This window comes from Pleurodeles waltl, chromosome 6, assembly GCF_031143425.1.
Source record: "Pleurodeles waltl isolate 20211129_DDA chromosome 6, aPleWal1.hap1.20221129, whole genome shotgun sequence".
NCBI classification, from domain to species: domain Eukaryota; kingdom Metazoa; phylum Chordata; class Amphibia; order Caudata; family Salamandridae; genus Pleurodeles; species Pleurodeles waltl.
This window is the reverse complement of record NC_090445.1, coordinates 160,351,648-160,373,024: the sequence shown is the minus strand read 5'-3', so window position 1 is coordinate 160,373,024 and position 21,377 is coordinate 160,351,648. Positions and strand designations below refer to the sequence as shown.

The 21,377-nt window shown below is 44.7% G+C and overlaps 1 protein-coding gene across 4 annotated transcripts in view; it reads right to left on the bottom strand.

Annotated features, from left to right (window-relative positions):
- The window catches only part of ATP6V0A1 (ATPase H+ transporting V0 subunit a1), a 221,698-nt gene that overhangs the window by 131,647 nt on the left and 68,674 nt on the right, over nucleotides 1–21,377 (bottom strand). For all 4 annotated transcript variants that reach the window (XM_069237704.1, XM_069237705.1, XM_069237706.1 and 1 more), the window contains exons 9-14: nucleotides 19,392–19,485; nucleotides 18,494–18,706; nucleotides 15,819–15,969; nucleotides 6,628–6,767; nucleotides 5,260–5,417; nucleotides 4,024–4,114 (exon numbers count right to left, since the gene is read on the bottom strand). In XM_069237704.1, the coding sequence (XP_069093805.1) occupies nucleotides 4,024–4,114; nucleotides 5,260–5,417; nucleotides 6,628–6,767; nucleotides 15,819–15,969; nucleotides 18,494–18,706; nucleotides 19,392–19,485 (847 nt within the window). The remainder of the gene's footprint in view (nucleotides 1–4,023; nucleotides 4,115–5,259; nucleotides 5,418–6,627; nucleotides 6,768–15,818; nucleotides 15,970–18,493; nucleotides 18,707–19,391; nucleotides 19,486–21,377) is intronic.

Here is a 21,377-nt window from a genome sequence, read left to right as displayed (position 1 = left end):
AATGAGGCTCTAGTGCGTAACACCACTATGTCAGGGTGCACAGACAAAAATGGGGGATTTGAAGAAAGAGCCTGAAGCGCTCTCACTCTGCGAGCAGAGGTGATGTCAACAAGAAAAACAGTTTTGAAAGTAAGGAGCCATAATGACAATTATGTAACGACTCAAAAGGAGCACACATCAACAAGTAAGGACAAGATTGAGGTCTCACTGAGGCATGATAAACGGAGTGGGAGGAAACAAATGGGCGAGTCCCTTAAGGAATCTACCAACAATAGGAGACTTAAAAAGGGAAGGTTGATCAGGCAATCTAAGGAAAGCTGAGATAGTCGATAAGTAACCTTTAAGGGTGCCCGAAGCAAAGCCTGCTGGGCTAACAAAAGAATGAACAAAACCTCAGAGAGAGGAGTAAAGAGGGGGATCAACAGACTTGTTAGTACACCATGCTACAAATGTATGCCGACAGGCGTATACTGTTTTGGAAGAGGGACGCCTACCTGCCAAGATAACATCAAAGACTTCGAGTGGAAGGTCAAAAGCCGTCAACTGCCACCGCTCAATCTCAGCGCATGAAGGCGAAGATTGGACAGGTTCGGTGGAGAACCGTCCCCTGCTGCTGCGACAGAAGATCCTCCCGAAGAGGCAGACTTACTGGAAGATCTGTGGCCATGCTCAGGAGCTCTGGATACCAGACTCTCCGTGCCCAGTCCGGAGCCACCAGGATTACTTGGGCGCAGTCATTCTTGATCTTCTTAAAAACTCTGGACAGAAGTGGTATAGGCGGAAAGTCGTATAGGAGGCCGAAGTTCCACTCGAGACGAAAAGCGTTGCCGAGTGAGTGGAAACTCCAACGTGCAAAACAGCTGACAATGCGTGTTCTCTGCGGAGGCAAACAGATCTAACAAAGGCTCTCCCCACTGCTGAAAGAGACCTTGTGCCACCTCTGGATGGAGACGCCATTTGTGATCGGCTATGCATAGACCGCTGAGTTTGTCTGCTCTGACGTTGAGAGAGCCCACCAGATGTTGAGCCACCAGGGTGATGCCCGGATGTGCCAGCCATGTCCAGAGGTGCAGAGCCTCCTGAAAAAGGGTCCAGGACCCCACTCAGCCCCGTTTGTTGCACTACCACATGGCAGTAGTGTTGTTCGTGAACACCTGCACCACTTTCCCTTTGAGAGAGGGAAGGAATTCTTTTAATGCAAGCCTGGTCGCCAAGAGCTCCAAAAGATTGATGTGGAGTCCAGACTCTGCCAGAGACCAGAGACCTCTAATCTCCGACTTCCATGTGGCCACCCCGTCCCAGGAGTGACAGGTCTGTCACTACTGTCAGATCTGGGAGGGAAACGGAGAGGGATCTGCCATTGACCCAATCCTGATTCAAAAGCCCCCACTGCAGGTCTTTCACAGTCCCCTCTGAGATCTGGACCATGTCAGAGAGATTCCCCTGATGCTGCGCCCACTGGAAATTCAAGTCCCACTGCAGAGCCTGCATATGACATCTGGCATGTGTCACAAGCAGGATACAGGAGGCCATGAAGCCCAGCAGCCTCACAGTCATTCTCACCAAAACCCAGGACAGAGGCTGAAATATCAGAATCATAGCCTGAATACCCTGGGCTCGCTTTTGGGAGGATAGTCCCAAAACTGCACTGTTTCCAGAACAGCTCCGATGAAAGGGAGAGTCTGAGAGGGAGTTAGGTGTGACTTCGGCATGTTTATAATGAACCCCAGCATGTGCAGGAGATTCGCCGTAGTCTGAAGGTGGGAGACGACCTTCTGGGGCATGTCCACCCTCAACGGCCAGTCGTAGAGGTAGTGGAAGACTGAAACCCCCAACCTGTGCAGATGAGCTGCAACCACCACCATCACTTTTGTGAACACCCGAGGGGCACTGGTAAGATCACAGGGAAGCACGGTAAGTTAAAAGTGCTCGTGACCTACCACGAACCGTAGGTAACATCTGTGGGCAGGGAAGACAGGGATATGGAAATAAACAGCCTGCAAGTCCAGCGCTACCATCCAGTCTCCCGGGTCCAAGGTAGACAGGACCTGAGCCAGGGTGAGCATTTTGAACTTCTCCTTTTGGAGGAAGAGGTTGAGGGCCCGAAGGTCTAGGATAGGACGTAAGCCCTTGTCCTTTTTGGGCACCAGAAAGTGGTGGGACTAACAACCACAACCTACTTCTGGCGCAGGAACCCACTCTATGGCTCCCTTGTCCAAGAGAGCCACTACTTCCTCGCGGAGAAGTGCAAGATGACCCTCCAATAAGTGGCCGTAGGATGGAGCCATTGTCGCAGGTGCAGATTCGAAGGGGAGAGAGTGGCCCCTTCGGACGATCTGCAAAACCCACCTGTCCGTAGTGATGGATTCCCAGTGGGGCAGGTGATGGCGAATCCAGCTGCCAACAGGCCTGGGATAGGGGGTCGGACTAGTAAGACTTGCAGGCTGCAGCAGGAGTGGGGGTGGACTGGGCAGACATCACATCTGGTTCCCTGTCCCACAAGCCAGTGGGATTCTGTGTTCCAAGCCACGCAGGGGCTGAACAGCATGTGGGACACGGTGGCTGGGAAAGGGATGCCTCAGGGAGCCCCTTCCATGGTCATGAAAGGGGTGAAAGGTTGACTGTTGGGGACGTGGGGCAGTCGAAAGGCCGAGAGACCGAGCCATAGCCTGGGAGCCCTGGAACCTCTAAAGCACCGAATCCACCTTGTTTCTAAAGAGACGGGTGCCATCAAAGGGCATGTCCATTAGGGTCTGTTGGGCATTCCCCGAGAAACCAGATGTGGAGCCTCAAGGCAACCTTCGATGCAACCAATCTACCCAGAAAGTTGGTTGTGTCGAGCCCACATCGAATAGTGAACTTCGCTGCATCTCTCAGATCAGCAACTACTTGGGAGTTGATAGTCCGGGCCTCCTACGGTATCTGCAGCAAGACTTGGGTGACCGTATCCCACAGGGAGCGAGTATAATGGCCCAAAAGTCATGCAGTGTTCACTGACCACAACGCCAGACTGGAGGAAGAAAGCATCTTCTTCCCAAGTCGGCCCAGTCTCTTTGATTCCCGATGCAGAGGTAGGTACCCTGTCCAGATGCTCCAGAACATTACCTCTACAGGTAAAACGATGTTGCCAATTTAAAAAACAAAAAAAAAATTATACAAACTGTGAAACTTTAACAGTTACCACATTTCTGGTGTTATTTTCATTTACTTTTCAAATTAACTGTTTATTTTTCTATCCCACCATCTCTTGGTGGGTGTACTTAAGAAATAATGTTGGTATCTAAATTGGTGTTTGTAGGATCTGAGCTGTCCCCATATATAGTGGACAGTTTCATGATGGAGGGATGATGAGAAGAAAGCATTTATACCAAATGCTGTACATAAGGCCTTGTTTAATGTGTTTCAACTCCAGGGTAAAGAAGCTGTTAGAGAATCATGGGATGGGTGGGCACTGATATTTTGCTAGATATACTAAGGAATTTTGAAAAACGCAACATCCATTCTTTCTTTGAAATTAAATTAGCTAAGGTTCTTGCTGGTGTTTGTTTTCCTGAAACTTAGACACCACTACGAGTATGGACATTCATGGAACTCAAAACAAGTAAACAAAAAACCCTATACATGCAAATAAGCAGATTCAATGAGACTCAGGACACACTATTAACCAATAATTAGTGAAAACATAAATTTTGCAGAGTTCCCACTAAAAACAGGACACAGACACCCATCATGAATTTATAAAAAGGCAAACAAACATACTTTTAGTACAATCACTAGCTTAATTTTTGTTCTGCTGAATTAAGTTTACAACCAGGGATAAGTTAATTGAGCATTGCTGGCTTGTGGACATTCTGATTCACAAGTGAAAAACACGACTAATTAAGCTTTTATGAAGACAAAATGCACCCAGTCTGTCATACTTCACACTCGTATAGTTATGTATATAACATATATTTTTATTCACTTTTTAAAAGACTTTACTCTTTGGAAGAGACACAAGAAAACAGAAAAATCCATTCTTACCGGATCAATACCAAAAGGGTATGGCCCATTGAACACGCCTGTAATATTTGGATTCAACTGGAGCACATGGTTCCCTTGTAGAGTTTCCTCCCTACAAGCACAAAACACATCCCTCAATTATATTTACATGCAACCATGATCTGGAAGTAGTATGCCTAGCTGTAGGTGACAAATTCGATCCTGGTCAAAGTAGCTGTACAAACTTGTAATCAAGGAGAACCTTTTTAAAGTGGATGTTCTTGTTTTGGGATTCAAGCATAAAAAGATGTTTGATTTTGGAAGAAGAGGAATTTTGGACCGCTCTTTCTTGATATGCTGAACATGTATTTTGAAAGCCTAAAAAAAACAAAAACTCTTAATAGCCCTTAGTTTTATATGGTGAAATTGTAAAATGAAAGAAAAAGAGAGTTGGAACAGTGCATTAGAAATAAAGTTCTTTTTTTTGCATGAACCTGCTTCAAAAACTAGTTCCATGTTCCAAAAAAGGTACAGGGCTACAGGAGAAATGCAACATATACAGAAAATGTTTTTACTGCTCATGTCAGAATGAGTTAAAAGCACTAGACATGCTCAGAAAAAAATTCAATTGGGAATAGGAACAGTTGAAGATGCAGCCACAAAGCCCAGGAAAAAATGAACAAGGGACCAGTTCAAAACAAAAAAGCAGACCCTGTTAATCATATATGAAAATGTGAACTGACTAATATACACTTTTCACAAAGATATTCATAAAGATAGGTAGACTGAGCCAGCAAAGGATCCCACTGACAGTAGAACAGTGTCTCCGTCATGTGCATTAATCATAGTCTTTTTGAGCTGATAAATAAGAGTAGGTGACTAAGGAGGACTATGGAGGTTGCAGATACATTTACAACTAGAATCATACGATTAAAGCTCAAAGCCCATAAAATACACTGTGACACACTTCACAACTCATGCAAAGGAACACTGCCCCTACTCCACCCAACCACATAATTAGCTACAGAATTTGAAGATCCATCAGACAGGTGGGCAACTTGAGATTTATACACATCGTGCCCACGAGAGGTACCATTCATTCTCTGTACTCTTTAGAAACTGGATGGCAAGAAGGCTTAGAATAGGGCAAGTGTGTGGGGGGGAGCAGTTGGGGGGTAATCATGTGTGGGGCTGACAGTTTGATGGCCACAAACCTTTTAAAAAAAATAGACAGGAATAACAAACTCTTCACATTAAAAGATTATTTTCAGTACTTACGACCAGTCAGATAATGTGAACATAGGACGGACGCTCCAGGAAGACCCAAACATGTTCAGAGCTTTTGAAAAGCAGTCATTGTAGATGAGGCCAGTGTACATGGAGAACACACCCATCAGCAGGATGATGTATCGGCCACTGAAGATCATTGTGAACAACTAACCCCAAAGAAGGAGAAAGCGTGGGTCAACAGGTGGTAAGAAGAAGGTGTTAGCACATATGTAATTATATGTCCTGCACTAATCTATTTACAATAATTTTAGGTCTTCAGGTAAAGCTTAGTATCAGGTGTTTACACCTTAAAAACATTACATGTAGCCAAAGTTATAATTATCACAAAGTAAGACTGATCATTTTATCAATTAAAAGAAGGATACAAGCTGAGACAGCCCCAGGAGGAGCACAATCTGCAACCAAAATGATCAAAATCAGATATCTGCAGCAAAACCCAAACCTACTGGCTTATGGTCAAAAATCAATTTAATTATGAGACTTTATAAAGGACTTAACCTTCCAAGAAACAAAATTAAAATATCTCAGCACTACCTACTTTGGTAAGCTATATGGCAAAGAGGAAACATCTCACTCCACCCCACCAACACCCAGTGTTATCAATACTGGTGGCATCAGTAATTCTGGGAAAGGGGGAGAAATACTCCTAATGATCCGTTCCCACACCAAATCCTGAGTGTTTACACCAATTTTTACCCTGCACATTTCACCTACTTTCAGGTGGCAAGATGTCAGGGTAAATAACAATCTGATGAACAGCTGTTATTTGCCTCATCAGGATTAACATACTTCTCATAATGAATCTCTACCAGATAAGTGATGGCGACACCAGCAACCAATGCAAAAATATTGTCCAATCAACCACTGACTTTGCCAGTGCTTGTTGTTTTACTGAAACAAACCTCCTGCAGTATGGGGCGTCTGCTAGAGACCCCAAGTAAGTCATTCCTGAAAACTGCAAAAGTGCATTTCACAACTAAATAGAATGTTGCCCTTGTTTGTGGACACTGGTTAACTTTTCATTTCCATGTTCTTGAATGCTGCACTAGCACTGCCTATATTAGTTACACCCCATCTCTTGACACCTACACATATCCCTCTTGTTAGAAAGTTATACACGAGTAACACAGATATTTTGGAATGTCCTTGTGTAACAGACGTTTGGTTTGTTAATCACCTGTGAGTTGTGTGACTTAATTTCATCTCGTTCCAAATAAACTATGCTTATTGAGGTCAAAGCTTTATGAATTACACCCTTTATCATCCCAAGCACAAACATTCTTAGTTTTCACAACTGTGACTAATCAAAACAGTTATTTTGGGGTACATTTACTACAATTCAGTATTTATCTTTACCTCATTGTCACTCTTCTGCGATAAAATACGACTCTCTCGAACCACCATCCAAACCGCAAAGAGGGTCATCAGAATGCCATGGCCGAAGTCACCAAACATCACAGCGAACAAAAAAGGAAATGTGATGACTGTGTATGGGGCTGTATATAAGACAAAAGGAAACACATGCTGTAGGTGAAAGGCTGTGTTCATAGTCATCCACAACTTTCTAATTGCATTAACACTCTGCTGTTTGTCCTTTATGCAGAAAACTCCACTTCAGCCTCTCCTACCTTTTGAGTGTGGAGATCTCTGCACACATCAGCGCATGTTTTTGTTGTAAATGTTGGAGGAACCTGGGGAGTGGCTGGACAATGGGCAATACTTACTACTAAATGGGAAGGTATTAAAGACATTTAAGGAGACTTTTAGAGAGGGGAAAGGAAGGGTTCAGGACAAGATGTGCTTCCACAAAAAATTAAGAACATTGCTAATCATAAACTACACTGCTAAAGTTACCACAGTTCAGCCCTAAAGATCACAAAACCGTAGTAAATGTGCTCTAGCCCAACTTTAGATTAGGTCTAAGACCACATATGGCGGCGATTCACAGACTTCAATAGAAAATAATGGAAGCAGGGCATTAATATAATACCTTACAGAAAATAATATTAATTAAAATAAATACAAAATAAAATCAATTAAATGTTTTAAACTTCAAAGTATATCTACATATGTCTATCTATATAAATATATGCACGTGTGTGTGTGTGTGTGTGCATATATAAGGAAAATGTCACTTACCTAGTGTACATCCGTTCATGGCATGAGACTCTACAGATTCACATGCTGTGCATTATACTGCCATCTAGTGTTGGGCTCGGAGTGTTACAAGTTGTTTCTCTTCAAAGAAGTCTTTTTCGAGTCACGGGACCGAGTGACTCCTCCCTTTCGGCTCCATTGCGCATGGGCGTCGACTCCATCTTAGATTGTTTTCACCGCAGAGGGTGAGGTAGGAGTTTTGAGTATACTAGAGGTGCCCATGCAATGGAGTAGTAATGCATGTACCTAATGTCTATTAAAATAATATTTATTTACATATTTTCAATTTTCATGCAACTAAAAACGGCTACAGGCTACCGGGGAGGTGGGAGGGCGCATGTGAATCTGCAGTGTCTCATGCCACGAACAGATGTACACTGGGTAAGTGACATTTTCCGTTCGGTGGCATGTGTAGCTGCAGATACACATGCTGTGCATAGACTATCAAGCAGTAATCTCCCCAAAAAGCGGTGGTTTAGCCTGTAGGAGTTGAAGTTGTCTGAAATAATGTTCTTAATACAGCCTGTCCTATTGTGGCTTGTTGTGTTGCTAACACATCTACACAGTAATGTTTAGTAAATGTATGAGGCGTAGACCAGGTGGCTGCCTTACAAATTTCTGTCATAGGTATATTTCCAAGAAAAGCCATTGTGGCGCCTTTCTTCTTGTGAAATGTGCTCTTGGTGTAATAGGTAATTCTCTTTTTGCTTTAATATAGCAAGTTTGAATACATTTAACTATCCATTTGGCAATGCTTTGTTTGGATATAGGATTACCTGCATGAGGTTTTTGGAAAGCTACAAACAATTGTTTTGTTTTTCGAAATAGTTTCGTTCTGTCAGTGTAATACATTAGTGCTCTTTTTATGTCTAATGTATGCAAGGCCTTTTCAGCTACTGAGTCTGGTTGCGGAAAGAAGACTGGGAGTTCCACTGTTTGGTTTAGGTGGAATGGTGATATGACCTTTGGTAAGAATTTTGGATTGGTACTGAGAACCACTTTATGTTTATGTATTTGTATAAAGGGTTCTTGAATAGTAAATGCTTGTATTTCACTTACTCTTCTAAGTGATGTGATAGCTATTAGAAAAGCTACTTTCCAAGTCAGATATTGCATATGACAAGAATGCATGGATACGAATGGTGGGCCCACAAGTCGTGTTAATACAATATTAAGGTTCCACGAAGGTACTGGTGGTGCCCTTGGGGGTATGATTCTTTTTAGTCCCTCCATAAATACTTTAATGACTAGGATTCTAAAAAGTGATGTTGTATGTGTAATCTGCAGATAGGCAGATATTGCAGTGAGATGGATTTTAATGGAAGAAAATGCTAGATTAGACTTTTGTAAGTGTAATAAATAGCTTACAATGTCCTTTGTGGAGGCATGTAGTGGTTGAATTTGATTAGTGTGGAAGTAGCAAACAAATCTTTTCCACTTGTTTGAGTAACAATGTCTTGTTGTAGGTTTTCTCTGCTGTTTAGTGAGATCCATACACTCTTGTGTAAGATTTAAATGCCCGAATTCTAAGACTTCAGGAGCCAAATTGCTATATTGAGCGATGCTGGATTCGAGTGTCTGATCTGTTGTTTGTGTTGTGTTAACAGATCTTGGTGGTCATTACAACCTCGGCGGTCTTTTTTCAAGACCGCCGAGGGACCGCCGTGCGGAAGACCACCAGTAGTGGCGGTTTGCCGCTCGGCGTATTATGACTGTTGGCTGCTCTCCGTCCTTTTTAGGACAGAGAGCCGCCAACAGCGGTACTGGTGGGTGGCGGGGAAGTGGAGGTTGCTCCACCTCCACCGCCACGCCAACAGAACACCGCCCAGCGAATCACGTCCTGTGATTCGGCGCGGCGGAGTTCTGTTGGCGGTGTGGTGTCGGCGGAGCAGCCCCCATGGCTCCCGTCCCCTCCCGGAGGATCGACGGAACAGGTAAGTCGATCGTCCGTTAGGGGTGGGGGTTGAGGGGTGTTGTGTGGGTGCATGGGGGTGTGCGTGTGTGTATGTAGAGGGGGTGTGTGAGTGCGTGTATGGTTGCGGGGGTGTTGCGTGTTGTGGGAATGAGTGCGTGTATGTCTGTATGGATGGATGTGTGCGTGTATGTTTGTATATGGGTGTGCGTGTCTGACTGAGTGCGTGGATGTAGGCATGTATCTCAGTGTGTGTGCGTGTGTGTGTGTGTGTGTGTTGGTGGTGCCTGCGTGCGTGTCGTGTGTGTGTGTGAGTGCTGTGATGTGATGTGATGTTGGGGGTCGGGGTGGGGAGGGGGGCCCTGCCACTTTGGGGGGTGGCAGGGGGTGTAGGGGAGGGAGTCGGAGTGGGGGTGGGGGGTGGGTGGAGACCCCTAACAGTGCCAGGGAAGGAATTCCCTGGCACTGATAGTGCTTACCGCCATGGATTTCATGGCGATTCCTACCGCAGGAAATCCACGGCGGTAAGCCAGGTCAAAATACCGGCGGCGGTATTGTGATGGCCGCCGGGCTGAAGACCCCAAGTAAGTCATTCCTTACGCGGGCGGGCGGAACGGAGAAGCGGCGGATGACCATGGCGGTCATAATACAAAAAAAAAGACCGCCAGCCTGTTGGCGGTCTTACCGCCGCTTCTCCGCCTTCCGCCAGGGTCATAATGACCCCCCTGGTCTGTTTGGTAGTTTGATGTGGGGTACTACTGATAAGTCCAACAGTGTTGTGTACCACGGTTGGCGAGCCCAGGTTGGTGCTATGAGTATTAGTTTGAGTTTCTTTTGACTTAGTTTGTTGACCAGATAAGGAATGACTGGGAGAGGGGGGAAAAGTGTAAGCAAATATCCCTGACCAACTGATCCATAGTGCATTGCCCTTGGACTGAGGGTGTGGGTACCTGGACGCAAATTTTGGCATTTCGCGTTTTCTTTTGTTGCGAATAGGTCTATGTTTGGTGTTCCCCAGCGGTGGAAGTGATCCTGTAGGATCTGGGGATGTATTTCCCATTCGTGAGTTTGCTGGTGATCTCGACTGAGATTGTCGGCTAACTGATTCTGAATGCCTGGTATGTATTGTGCTAATAGGCGAATGTGGTTGTGAATTGCCCAATGCCAAATCTTTTGTGCTAAGAGGAACAGTTGTGACGAGTGTGTCCCCCCTTGTTTGTTGAGATAGTACATTGTTGTCATGTTGTCTGTCTTGACAAGAATGTGTTTGTGGGCTACTAGTGGTTGAAATGCTTTTAATACTAGAAAAACCGCTAGCAGTTCCAAGTGATTTATGTGAAGTTGTTTTTGTTGATTGTCCCATTGACCCTGTATGCTGTGATTGTTGAGGTGTGCTCCCCACCCCACCATGGAAGCATCTATTGTGATAACTGCTTGAGGCACTGGGTCTTGAAATGGCCGCCCTTTGTTTAAATTTATAGGGTTCCACCATTGTAGCGAGGAGTGTGTTTGGCGGTCTATCAACACTAGATCTTGAAGTTGACCCTGTGCTTGTGTCCATTGTTTTGCTAGGCACTGTTGTAAGGGCCGCATGTGTAATCTTGCATTTGGGACAATGGCTATGCATGAGGACATCATGCCTAGGAGTTTCATTACAAACCTTACCGTATAGTGTTAGTTCGGTTGTATGCTTGATCTTACATTTTGGAACGATTGGACTCTTTGTGGACTTGGAGTGGCAATTTTCCTTTGTGTGTTGTGTGTTGCTCCCAAGTATTGTTGTATTTGGGATGGTTGCATATGTGATTTCTGGTAATTTATAGAGAACCCCAGTTTGTGTAGAGTTTCACTGTTGTTGAGTGTTGGTTTTTATTAGCCAGTCGTCTAAATATGGGAATACGTGCATGTGTGGTCTCCTTATGTGAGCGGCTACTACTGCTAGGCATGTTGTGAATACCCTTGGGGCTCTTGTTATTCCAAACTGTAGCACTTTGAATTGATAGTGTATGCCGTGCATTACAAACCTTAAGTATTTTCTGTGAGAAGGATGGATGGGTATGTGGAAATGTGCATCCTTGAGATCCAATGTTGTCATGTATTCCTCCTATTTTAATAAGGGAGCTACGTCTTGAAATGTTACCATGTGGAAGTGGTCTGATTTGATTAAGAGATTCAGTGTTCTGAGATCTAAGATAGGTCTTAACGTTTTGTCCTTTTTTGGAATCAGGAAATATAGTGAGTAGACACCTGTTCCTTTTTGATGACTGGGTACGAGCTCTATTGCTTGTTTTTGTAGTAGTGCTTGGACCTCTATTTGTAATAGGTCTAAGTGTTGTTGGGACAGTCTGTGCGTTTTGGGTGGCACATCTGGCGGGAATCTCGTGAATTCTATGCAATAACCATGTTGGATAATTGATAGGACCCATGCGTCTGTGGTAATATGTGTCCAGTTTTGGTAGTATGTGGTTAGCCTCCCCCCCACTGGTGACAAGTGTTGGGGTGTTGTGACATTGAAGTCACTGCATTGTCTGGCTTGGTTTGGTTGTTTGGAATTTTCCCCTTCCTCTTGGGAATTGTCCTCTATAGGAACCACAAAACCCTCCCCTTTGGTATTGTGCCTGATAGGTGGGTCTGGTTTGAGAGGTGGAAGGCTCAGATGTTTGTTGCCAAAATCCTCCTCTGAATTGTGGTTTCCTAAAGGTGCCTCTGACTTGTGGGGAAAAGAGCGCGCCCATGGCTTTGGCCGTGTCCGTGTCTTTTTTCATTTTTTCGATGGCTGTATCGACTTCCGGCCCAAACAACTGTTTTTGATTAAACAGCATATTTAACACCGCTTGTTGGATCTCTGACTTGAACCCAGAATTTCTCAGCCATGCATGTCTGCGAATGGTCACAGCCGTGCTGCCAGTCCATGCTGCCGTGTCTGCCGAGTCTATTGCGGACCTTATCTGGATATTAGATATGGCCTGTCCCTCTTCCACTACTTGTTGGGCACATTTTTGGTGATCTTTGGGCAAGTGCTGTATGATGTCTTGCATCTCGTCCCAGTGTGCCCTGTCGTAGTGTGCAAGTAGGGCTTGTGAATTTGCTATTCGCCACTGATTGGCTGCTTGTGCTGCCACTCGCTTGCCCACTGCGTCAAATTTTCTACTCTCTTTGTCAGTTGGTGGCACGTCTCCTGACGATTGAGAGTTTGCCCTTTTCCTTGCCACCCCTACAACTACTGAGTCCGGTGTAAGTTGCTGTGTTATGAACACAGGATTTGTTGGGGGAGGTTTGTACTTCTCAACTCTAGGCGTGATAGCTCTTCCCTTAACAGGCTCCTGGAAGACCTGTTGCGCGTGCTTGAGCATGCCCGGGAGCATCGGCAGACTCTGATAGGAAGCGTGGGTGGATGCCAGAGTGCTAAAAAGGAAGTCATCCTCCACTGGCTCTGTGTGCATTGCTACGTTGTGGAACGTAGCTGCCCTGGTTAGTACCTGCGTATATGCAGTACTGTCTTCTGGTGGTGACGGCTTTGTTGGATAACATTCTGGACTGTTATCCGATACTGGTGGATCATATAAGTCCCATGCATCAGCATCATCCTGTGACATCCCAGTATGTGTGAGTGACTGCATTATAGCCGTTCCCACTGGTGACAATTGTGGTGAGTGAGGTGGGGACGGTTGTGGTGAGTTTCCTTTTTGATTTGAGTGGAGGTAAAGTCTGTATCTTGCCAGTCCCTTTTTGAATGTGCAACCGCCGTTGTGTATGGTCAGGCTCTTCCATACATAATTCTTGCTCAAATCGATGTCTTTCCTTGAGCTGGCTGGAAAGTCCTTGCTCTTCTGTATAAGAGCTTCTTTTCGGCTCTGAGGCCGTTTTTTTCAGTACCGAGGTATCAGTTGGTACAGTCTTTTTCGGTTCTGAGGAGATTTTACGTGGTTTGGTCGATTCGAACTCTCGGTGCCGGATTCTCGACCAGAGTCGGAAGTCTTTGGCAGTTCTTTGGCCTTTTTCGGTGCCTATGTTTGGTCACCTTCCTTTCGGTGGGTTGAGCCATGGCCTGCTGGCGGTGGTGTCCCCATGGCCTTATATGTTTTGGTGTGACCCTGAGTTTTGGACGGGGCAGGTTTACTCGCGGTTCGTTGCACCGTCGAGGGTCGTTCACATTCGGATTCATCCGAGTCCGTCTTTTGGATGGAGATAATTTCCTCCTCTCCGACGTCGAGCTGTTCTTTCGGTCTCAACGCCATTTGTAGTCTTCTTGCGCGTCGATCCCTCAAGGTCTTTTTCAATCGGAACGCTCGGCAAGCCTCGCAAGTATCCTCTCTGTGTTCAGGTGATAAACACAGATTACAGACCTGGTGCTGGTCTGTATAAGGATACTTTGCGTGACACTTAGGACAGAAACAGAAGGGGGTCCAGTCCATTAGTCTGGGACGATGGGTGTGGTCGGGCCGACCAGGCCTCGGTGAACAGTGGAAGCCCCGAAGGGCCGCCGAAGCGGTCTTGATGTCGGTGCCGATTCACTAACACTAACCCGGTACCGAGCGATAACAATACCGTCAAATTTTCGATAATTTTGCTAACTTTCCCGATTCGAAATACGGAGCGAAGAGGAACACGTCCGTGCGCAATGGAGCCGAAAGGGAGGAGTCACTCGGTCCTGTGACTCGAAAAAGACTTCTTTGAAGAAAAACAACTTGTAACACTCCGAGCCCAACACTAGATGGCAGGATAATGCACAGCATGTGTATCTGCAGCTACACATGCCAACAAACACACATATATATATATATATATATATATATACGCATATCTACACTGAAAAAATCATGTATACTGAAAAGACCAAAGGTTAAGACGATGCTACATTACATCACACATGACATGTTAAATTACAACATTGATGACAAGACATCTTAAAATAGGACACCAAACAATCATTGTTAAAGTGTCTTATAGGATTTCTGAACTTTTGAGTACTTCAACAAGCTATATCTGTGCCCAGTTATTTAATCAACCATCAAATGATAATTAACATATTTTTCCACATGCTGGACGCATAGCATATCTGTTATGATTTTAGATGACAAGAATCTGACTAAGCAGAAGCTTGGACCTACTAAAGACAGAGCATTTGTGGAGTGAGCAGCAATCAGTATTAAGTTCTGAACAGTATGTCCATTCCCCATGAGGAGGACCCAGAACTGCAGTAACTGTCACAGCGAAGTCGGTCTCACAGAAGACCATGAGATATCATACGGCTGCAATCCATAAAAAGATAATCATGGTGGTGCTCTGCTCATTAGCTTTCAGGTCCTGGTCAGAGAAACACAAATGAAGAGATATGAGCTCTAGGATATCAATAAGGAGCTTAGACCTTGAGTGTTTGACAAGCGAAACGTACAGTTTTTACTCACAAGAACATAATCCAGGCCTCTCTGGAAGAACTGACAAAGGCATGGTGTGGAGTTGCTTACGCCGGGGACTTACCCTTTGAGGGTGCACCACCTGAATCCCTTTTTTTGAGTGCATTTCGTCTACAGGACAGGGACATTGCCAGGACAGGGGAAGCAGTTACATCAATGGTGATAAATGCAGTTGTAGCTCTTGGCTAAGGTTTGTAAAGTTTATTTGGAGCCTCTTTTATCCGTACCCCTCTTTTGTAGGCATCCATTCCTTGTGCGGGAGACTCTCAGACAAGAAAACGATATGGACAGCACAGGTGAGACAATAATATTATACTTATTGCCTTGATACACTTTTCTAAGGTATATGCTTTTTTGTTCCAAATCTGGTTGGTAAACTGTGGTCCTTAGTGCTGGATTTTCTTTAATAAACACATCTTTAAAACAAATATACATAAATAGATGGTACCAAGCATGATGCAGCCAGGTGGAGGTCAACCACCACGGAAATGTAGATACAAGCTGTCTGTGGCTCCTCACACTCAGTAGTAATCAGAGAATGCTTCTTCAAATCTGGCTGCTGATATTCGATGGAAAGACAAACACTGCTTCAAGAAACCAGATAAGATGGATAACTGATGCTTCCAAAAGAGGTGAGAAAATAGGTAAAACACCTCAGTGAAGACTCTGGATCCGTTGCATCTGTGGTGCACAAAAAAAGAATACATTTTTGCGGACGCTGCCTAGGAAGCTAGAGTATTATTTTAGATGATGCTCCCTTGAGAGACCGCTCTGGTACCTAAGCAAAAGAGATGAAAAATGTACAGGTCTACTCTGACAGCTCCAGATATTTCTGTAGAAGAGGAACTTGAGGGCAGTAGCCTTTAAATTTTATTACAGGGCATCTTTTCCCTGATGAGATTTCCATACCTACTTAAGAAAGAAATGGTGGTGTTTACAATTAGAAAAACACCGCCTAGAGGAAATACGTTTTTAAACAAATGCAACTGGCATATGATTTTGATCCAAAGCATCAGTCATTTTACCTCACAGTCATTGGCAGGAAGTTAAGATACACGCACCTGGATTGATTTCTCTATATGTACCAATACCATATGCGTCGACTAGGTTCTGAAATCCATATGTGAATTTGTTGGTTTTGTTGTAGGTGGGAGGAGTCTGGTTGGTTTGCATCCTGTTGAGAATGGACGGTACTGTAGATCCACTATGGTCCTAGTAAATGAAAAAAAGCAAAAAGGATCTTTAAAATAACGTATTGATGAAGCATAAAAAGGACAAATACAACTATTAAACAACTTTTAGGCAGTGACTTAAAAATCAAGAATAATAGTTTCTTTGTGATCTACAAATTATTTAAAGCATACAAGAAAACACTTCGTACTTAATTCTTTTTTTCATGATTTTGTGTGGCAGCGGTCACTGTTCGAATGTGAAGGGATTATTCAATTAAAACAATCGTCAGCTATTTGAAAAGAAGACGTAGTCACAAAGGTAGATTTGTCAACAGCAAGGAATATAAACGTCACCATGAAACTACAATTTGAGCCGAGGCATGGTCTTAAATTTGCTTCCAAACCTATATCGTTATCTTGACATTTGCAGCTAGTCGAAAATAAATTCTTTACATAAATATCTACACACCTTGTACTACGTTGAAAACTTTTCCTAAATTATTTTGCCCTACAATACTATAAAGACAGAAGCCATGGGTTTGCAAATTGTCACTGAGCAATGCTTGCCTCTCAGATTCAGAGATTCCCACCAAATGCACTAACGTATTAGATAATACAAGTGTGTGGGAAAATACACAGGCGGTTATTTATCTTGCTAATTTGAGTAAGTGTTTTTTTTACTTGGCAAGCTTCATAAAGTGTCAAGCATGCAATGTTTAAAAAGATAGAAGGGCTAACAGCGGCCACTTTATCAGCCCTGTGAGTTGGCAGGAAAACATCCTTGCTGAGACTTCAGGCCACGAATACCAGTGGGTAAATGCTGACATTCATCAGTCATCTCCGCACAGCAAATCCATGGCATCAGAAGTCTTGTCCCTATTTAAGCACCGCCACTCCGGGCTAAAGCAGCCCTGAGCTGTAAAGGGCAAACCACTAACACTAGGCTATCAGAGTATAGAAAAGCAGTGGACAATTCCTTGACAGCACAAGTTTGCCCCTGCTTCAATCAGATATCCAACTACAGGAAATCATCTGGTGTGTGCCATAGTTATGCACCAAATAGATCTGTGGGGACCCCCAGTGCTGGCGGTATACTGCCATCATATTACGGGTACTGCTGGATTTCCACCACACTTTGGGCTGACATCCAGCAGTAGTTGTGCTGGAGGGTGGAGGCACATGGGCGGTGCCACCACCGGCACCTACAGTAGGATACCGTCTGCCATATTATGTGCAATAATACAGCGTGGCGGTGTCCTTATGGCGCGGCGCTGCCGGAGGTGGCAGCGCCCCTTTCCGTTCTCTGCCGGACGACCTCCTCCCCGGACCAGGTAAGTTGATCGTCCGAAAGGGGATATGTGTGTGTGCGTGAGTGGGTGTTGTGTCTGCATGTGCATATGCGTGTATGTCCGCGTGTGTATGCATGTGTGTCTGCGTGTTTGGATGGGTGTGTGCATGCATGTCTGAATGTGTGTATGAGTGCTGAGGTGAATGCAAGTATGGATGCATGAGTGAATGCATATATGTAAGTGTAGGTGAATGAGTGTATGTATAGTGTGTGTGGGTGTCTGTGTGCGTGTGCTTGTATGCAGGGAAGGGGGTTGGGGGCTGTGTATTGGGAGGGGTGCTGTACCTGGAAGACAGGGGACGCTGTACCTGGAGGGGGTTTGGGGGATATTTGTGCTTGCTGGGGGGGAGAGTAGTCTACCGCTGACAAGGAAGAAATTCCCTGTCATCTGTAGCCTTCCGCCAGGGTTTTTGTGGTGGTGCTACTGCTGCGGATACCCTGGTGGAAAGACGGCTACTGATACCGCCGGCGGTCTTCTGTGGACCGCCGGGTCGGAGATGCTCATCTCCAGCCCAGCTGGTTCGACCGCCATGGCGGTATGAGTGGAGATGTGGCGAGTTGGCAGAGACCAACCCGCCACACTCATAATGTGGCTGTCTTCACCTCCAGCCTGTTGGTGGTGAAACCGCCACCTTTGACCTGGAGGTCTTCGGACTGCCAGGGTCATAATGACCCCATTAGTGTGTAGTTTAAATTTCACTCTTCAATAGTTAGCAGTTGCACTATCTACAAGTTGCTATTTCAAAGAATTGTGCAGTACCCACAACACTTTCTTAGGACTTGATTTTAGGAGGTGAAAGGTCTGCAGGCAGCTAGGAGGCATTTACGTTTTATGCCATACCTTATCGTGGATACTTTTCTCAAGTTTTTACTACCCAGATCATCCACATTAAGAAAGAGAGCATGGGTGCCTTATACTTCCAGTGTGGTATGCATCTGTACTTGTTGGAACTTTCATTATCTCAAACAATCATGGTAACAGTGTACAGAAAGTGATTGAACACTCTCCTACTGATTTTGATTTTTAATGCATGTGGGGTTGTTTTTTATATTCATTTCTGAATGCTGTTCACTTCTTGTGCAGGTTGGCCTTATCGTCTCTGGGACCTAAACATCATAGTGGAGATTACAGTATTTTAGTATTACGGTCCCAATGATTGGCAAGCCTTTGATCTTGATATGAGAAAGAAATAAGCCAGCGTAGCAGAGAACGTACTGTGCCTCTCCGGAGAGCAAACTGTATGGAGTCGAGGTCTGTGACGGGGCACCACACCTCGGCGATTAGACACTTCTGCGTGACATCAATATTGCACAGATTCAGCGTGTGGTAAATGGCCTTCATCTTCCTCACTTTGATGAACCAAACACGGATGTTCTTTGCTGCGGCCTGCAGGACTCTCTGTCTGTGATCCTCAGTTTGGTTGAGCACCTTTAGGTGGAAGAAGAAGACACGCAAATAAGAAAATAAAAGTGCAGGGAAAACAGAAGAGTGAGCTGGTTTAGACCCAAAGATACCACCATGTGCTTTGTTGCCAATGAAGCAGACATGAAGATAACTTGCCAATCTTTTACAGTTGTTTAAATACATTGTGAAATGGATCTACCTCATTCCATATTGCTGAGACCAGGACTTCACGCAAGTGTTCATAGAAATGCTGAGCAGAGTCTGGTGGAAGCATTTCGGTGACTTAAGTCTTAGTATGAGTAAAGGCTCCTAATGAAAGGCAGACTAGGGGTTCTCGAAGATTTCAGCTCAGAATCATTTTTTTAAGAAAACACGTCATAGCTTAGATGACACATAGTAACTTTTGCCTCAAAGATCCAATCTCTCACTAAACAATGCAGCCTTCGTTTCTGGTCTGATATTTTACCTCAATTGTTAACTATGAGAATTTTAAAATGGGGAAGCCAACACTTAAAACAATTTTTGCATCGCCACCTCCTCTTCATAAAGCGCTCATGAGCATTCCTCATCTTCTCGCTCAAAATGATAACAACTGAAAGGAAATTGTCCTGCAAAAGTAAGGATTACACAAGCTTTTCATGCTGACACTTGAGTGACGCATAAAACAGAGGTATAAAAAGAAATAACTTGGCTAGTAAGGAACTCCTACCATCTGAAGATCCTCGATTCGGATGTTAACACCAGCTGCCATCTCCTTCCTTTCCTGTGGAGTCTCAGGACAGGGGTAGAGAGAGGCACGGAATCTGCAAGGGAAATTTCAAGCAGTTTTCATCAGCAAGCCTCACAGAGCTGTACGACAGAGCTGGAAGCGGGTCACATTAGTTTATTACAGCACTTAGAAGCAGTGAGAGGCAGTGTCGTTGTCAGATGCTTCCTGCTATCATTATTCAGCAGTGGTACAACCAATATTAATACTGATTATACTATTTTTTCTATTACTAATATTAATGGCAGTAAAATACATATAACTATTATTGGGTGTTCTGTGCATGTTATGAAAGATCAGTTCAGAATTACTCTGCTAGTGGACTTTGGGAGTCATGCTGAAATACTCTGCTAATGCTCCTGCAGAAATGGAAGGCCTTGCCTGATAAACACGGACAGAGGACTGTGAAAGTTGTTTTTGCTACAAAGATGACTGCTCCAGCTGCAGCCTGTATGAAGATACTACAGGTATCTCACTTGGCTCAGAGGCTAAAAGTTCAGTTAGCAATTCACTGTCCTGTCCACCGAAAGAAGCTATGGATCTAAATGCCTAGCTGCTTTAGTGTGGGAGGGACGGGGACTTTTTCATACCTAAGTGGGGATCTACTGTTGAAAGCAAAAGAGATGGAACAAAGCACATGCGGATTGTTAGAAAATATAAAATAGCTAGTCCTCCGAGTACTGGTGCACTCGAACCAATGACACAAAAGAAAACAGCAGCGAAAACAAAAGGATGAAGGAATAAATATGGTACATCATATTTGTATTGACATTCTTGGACAGGAGTTGTGACGATCGTCCCATGAAGGACAGGTGGTCCACCAACAGATCCATCCTTATTCCTGTTTTCACTAATTAGGAGTCTCTACTTCTCAAAAAAGAACCCTTCAGTTTTGGATCACTCATTCTGATGCCTGGTATATGCAATCCACTTTGAATATTAAGATTATCATTCAAAACAGTAGGCTACACATGTATCTCTGTCAAAAGTAGAGGGAAGGGCAGGGGGAAATGGGTCATCTGGTTTTACTAACAGGATTTCTGGTGCTTTGAGGAAATCCCAACTAGTCTACATTCAATATAATTTCTACTAATGGGAAATTGAGTTTGTCTTAGAATTTGAGCTCTAAGGGGGCGGTGTGAGGTAGAGACAAAACAATATCCCCAACACAATGCACCCTGATCACCAACAAAGCAACAGTCCTAGATCTCCTCTGCCTCAGTCTTGATTATGAGGTTTGAGTGCAAAGGTGTACGTATGAATGTATGTCGGAACAAAGCATGCTAGAACAACGCATGCCTGAACAACGAGGTCGGAAGAACGACGGCGTTGTTACCACTAATACCTTTACCATGAACGATTTTTCCTGGTAAAGGCATTAGTGATAGGCATGCATGGTTCCAGAATGGGTCCCCCCTGGCCTCCCCACCTCTAAAAATTACCGCGACCCCCCCTACCCGCTCCCCTAAAACCACACCAACCCCCCACCTCGTCCCTAAAATTACCGCGACCCCCACCCTGCCCCTAAAACAACCCAAACCCCCACCCCATCCCTGAAACCTAAAGTACCCCACCCCTTAAACCTAAAACCACCCCCGCCCCTAAAACTACCCGAGCTTCCCACCCCGCCACTAAAACCTAAACCCCCCAACCCCCACACCCTGCCCATAAAATCACCCGACCCCCAACCCACCCTTAAAACCTAAAACCACCCCAACCCCACCCCTAAAACAACCCCAACCCCCACCCATCCCTAAAACCTAAACTACCCCAAACTGCCCCAACACCCAACCCCTAAAACCACCCCAACACCCACCCCTAAAACTACCCCGAGCCGCCCACCCCGCCCCTAAAACCCCCCAACCCGCCCCTAAAATTACCCGACCCCCCCAACCCACCCCTAAAACCTAAAACCACCCCAACCCCACC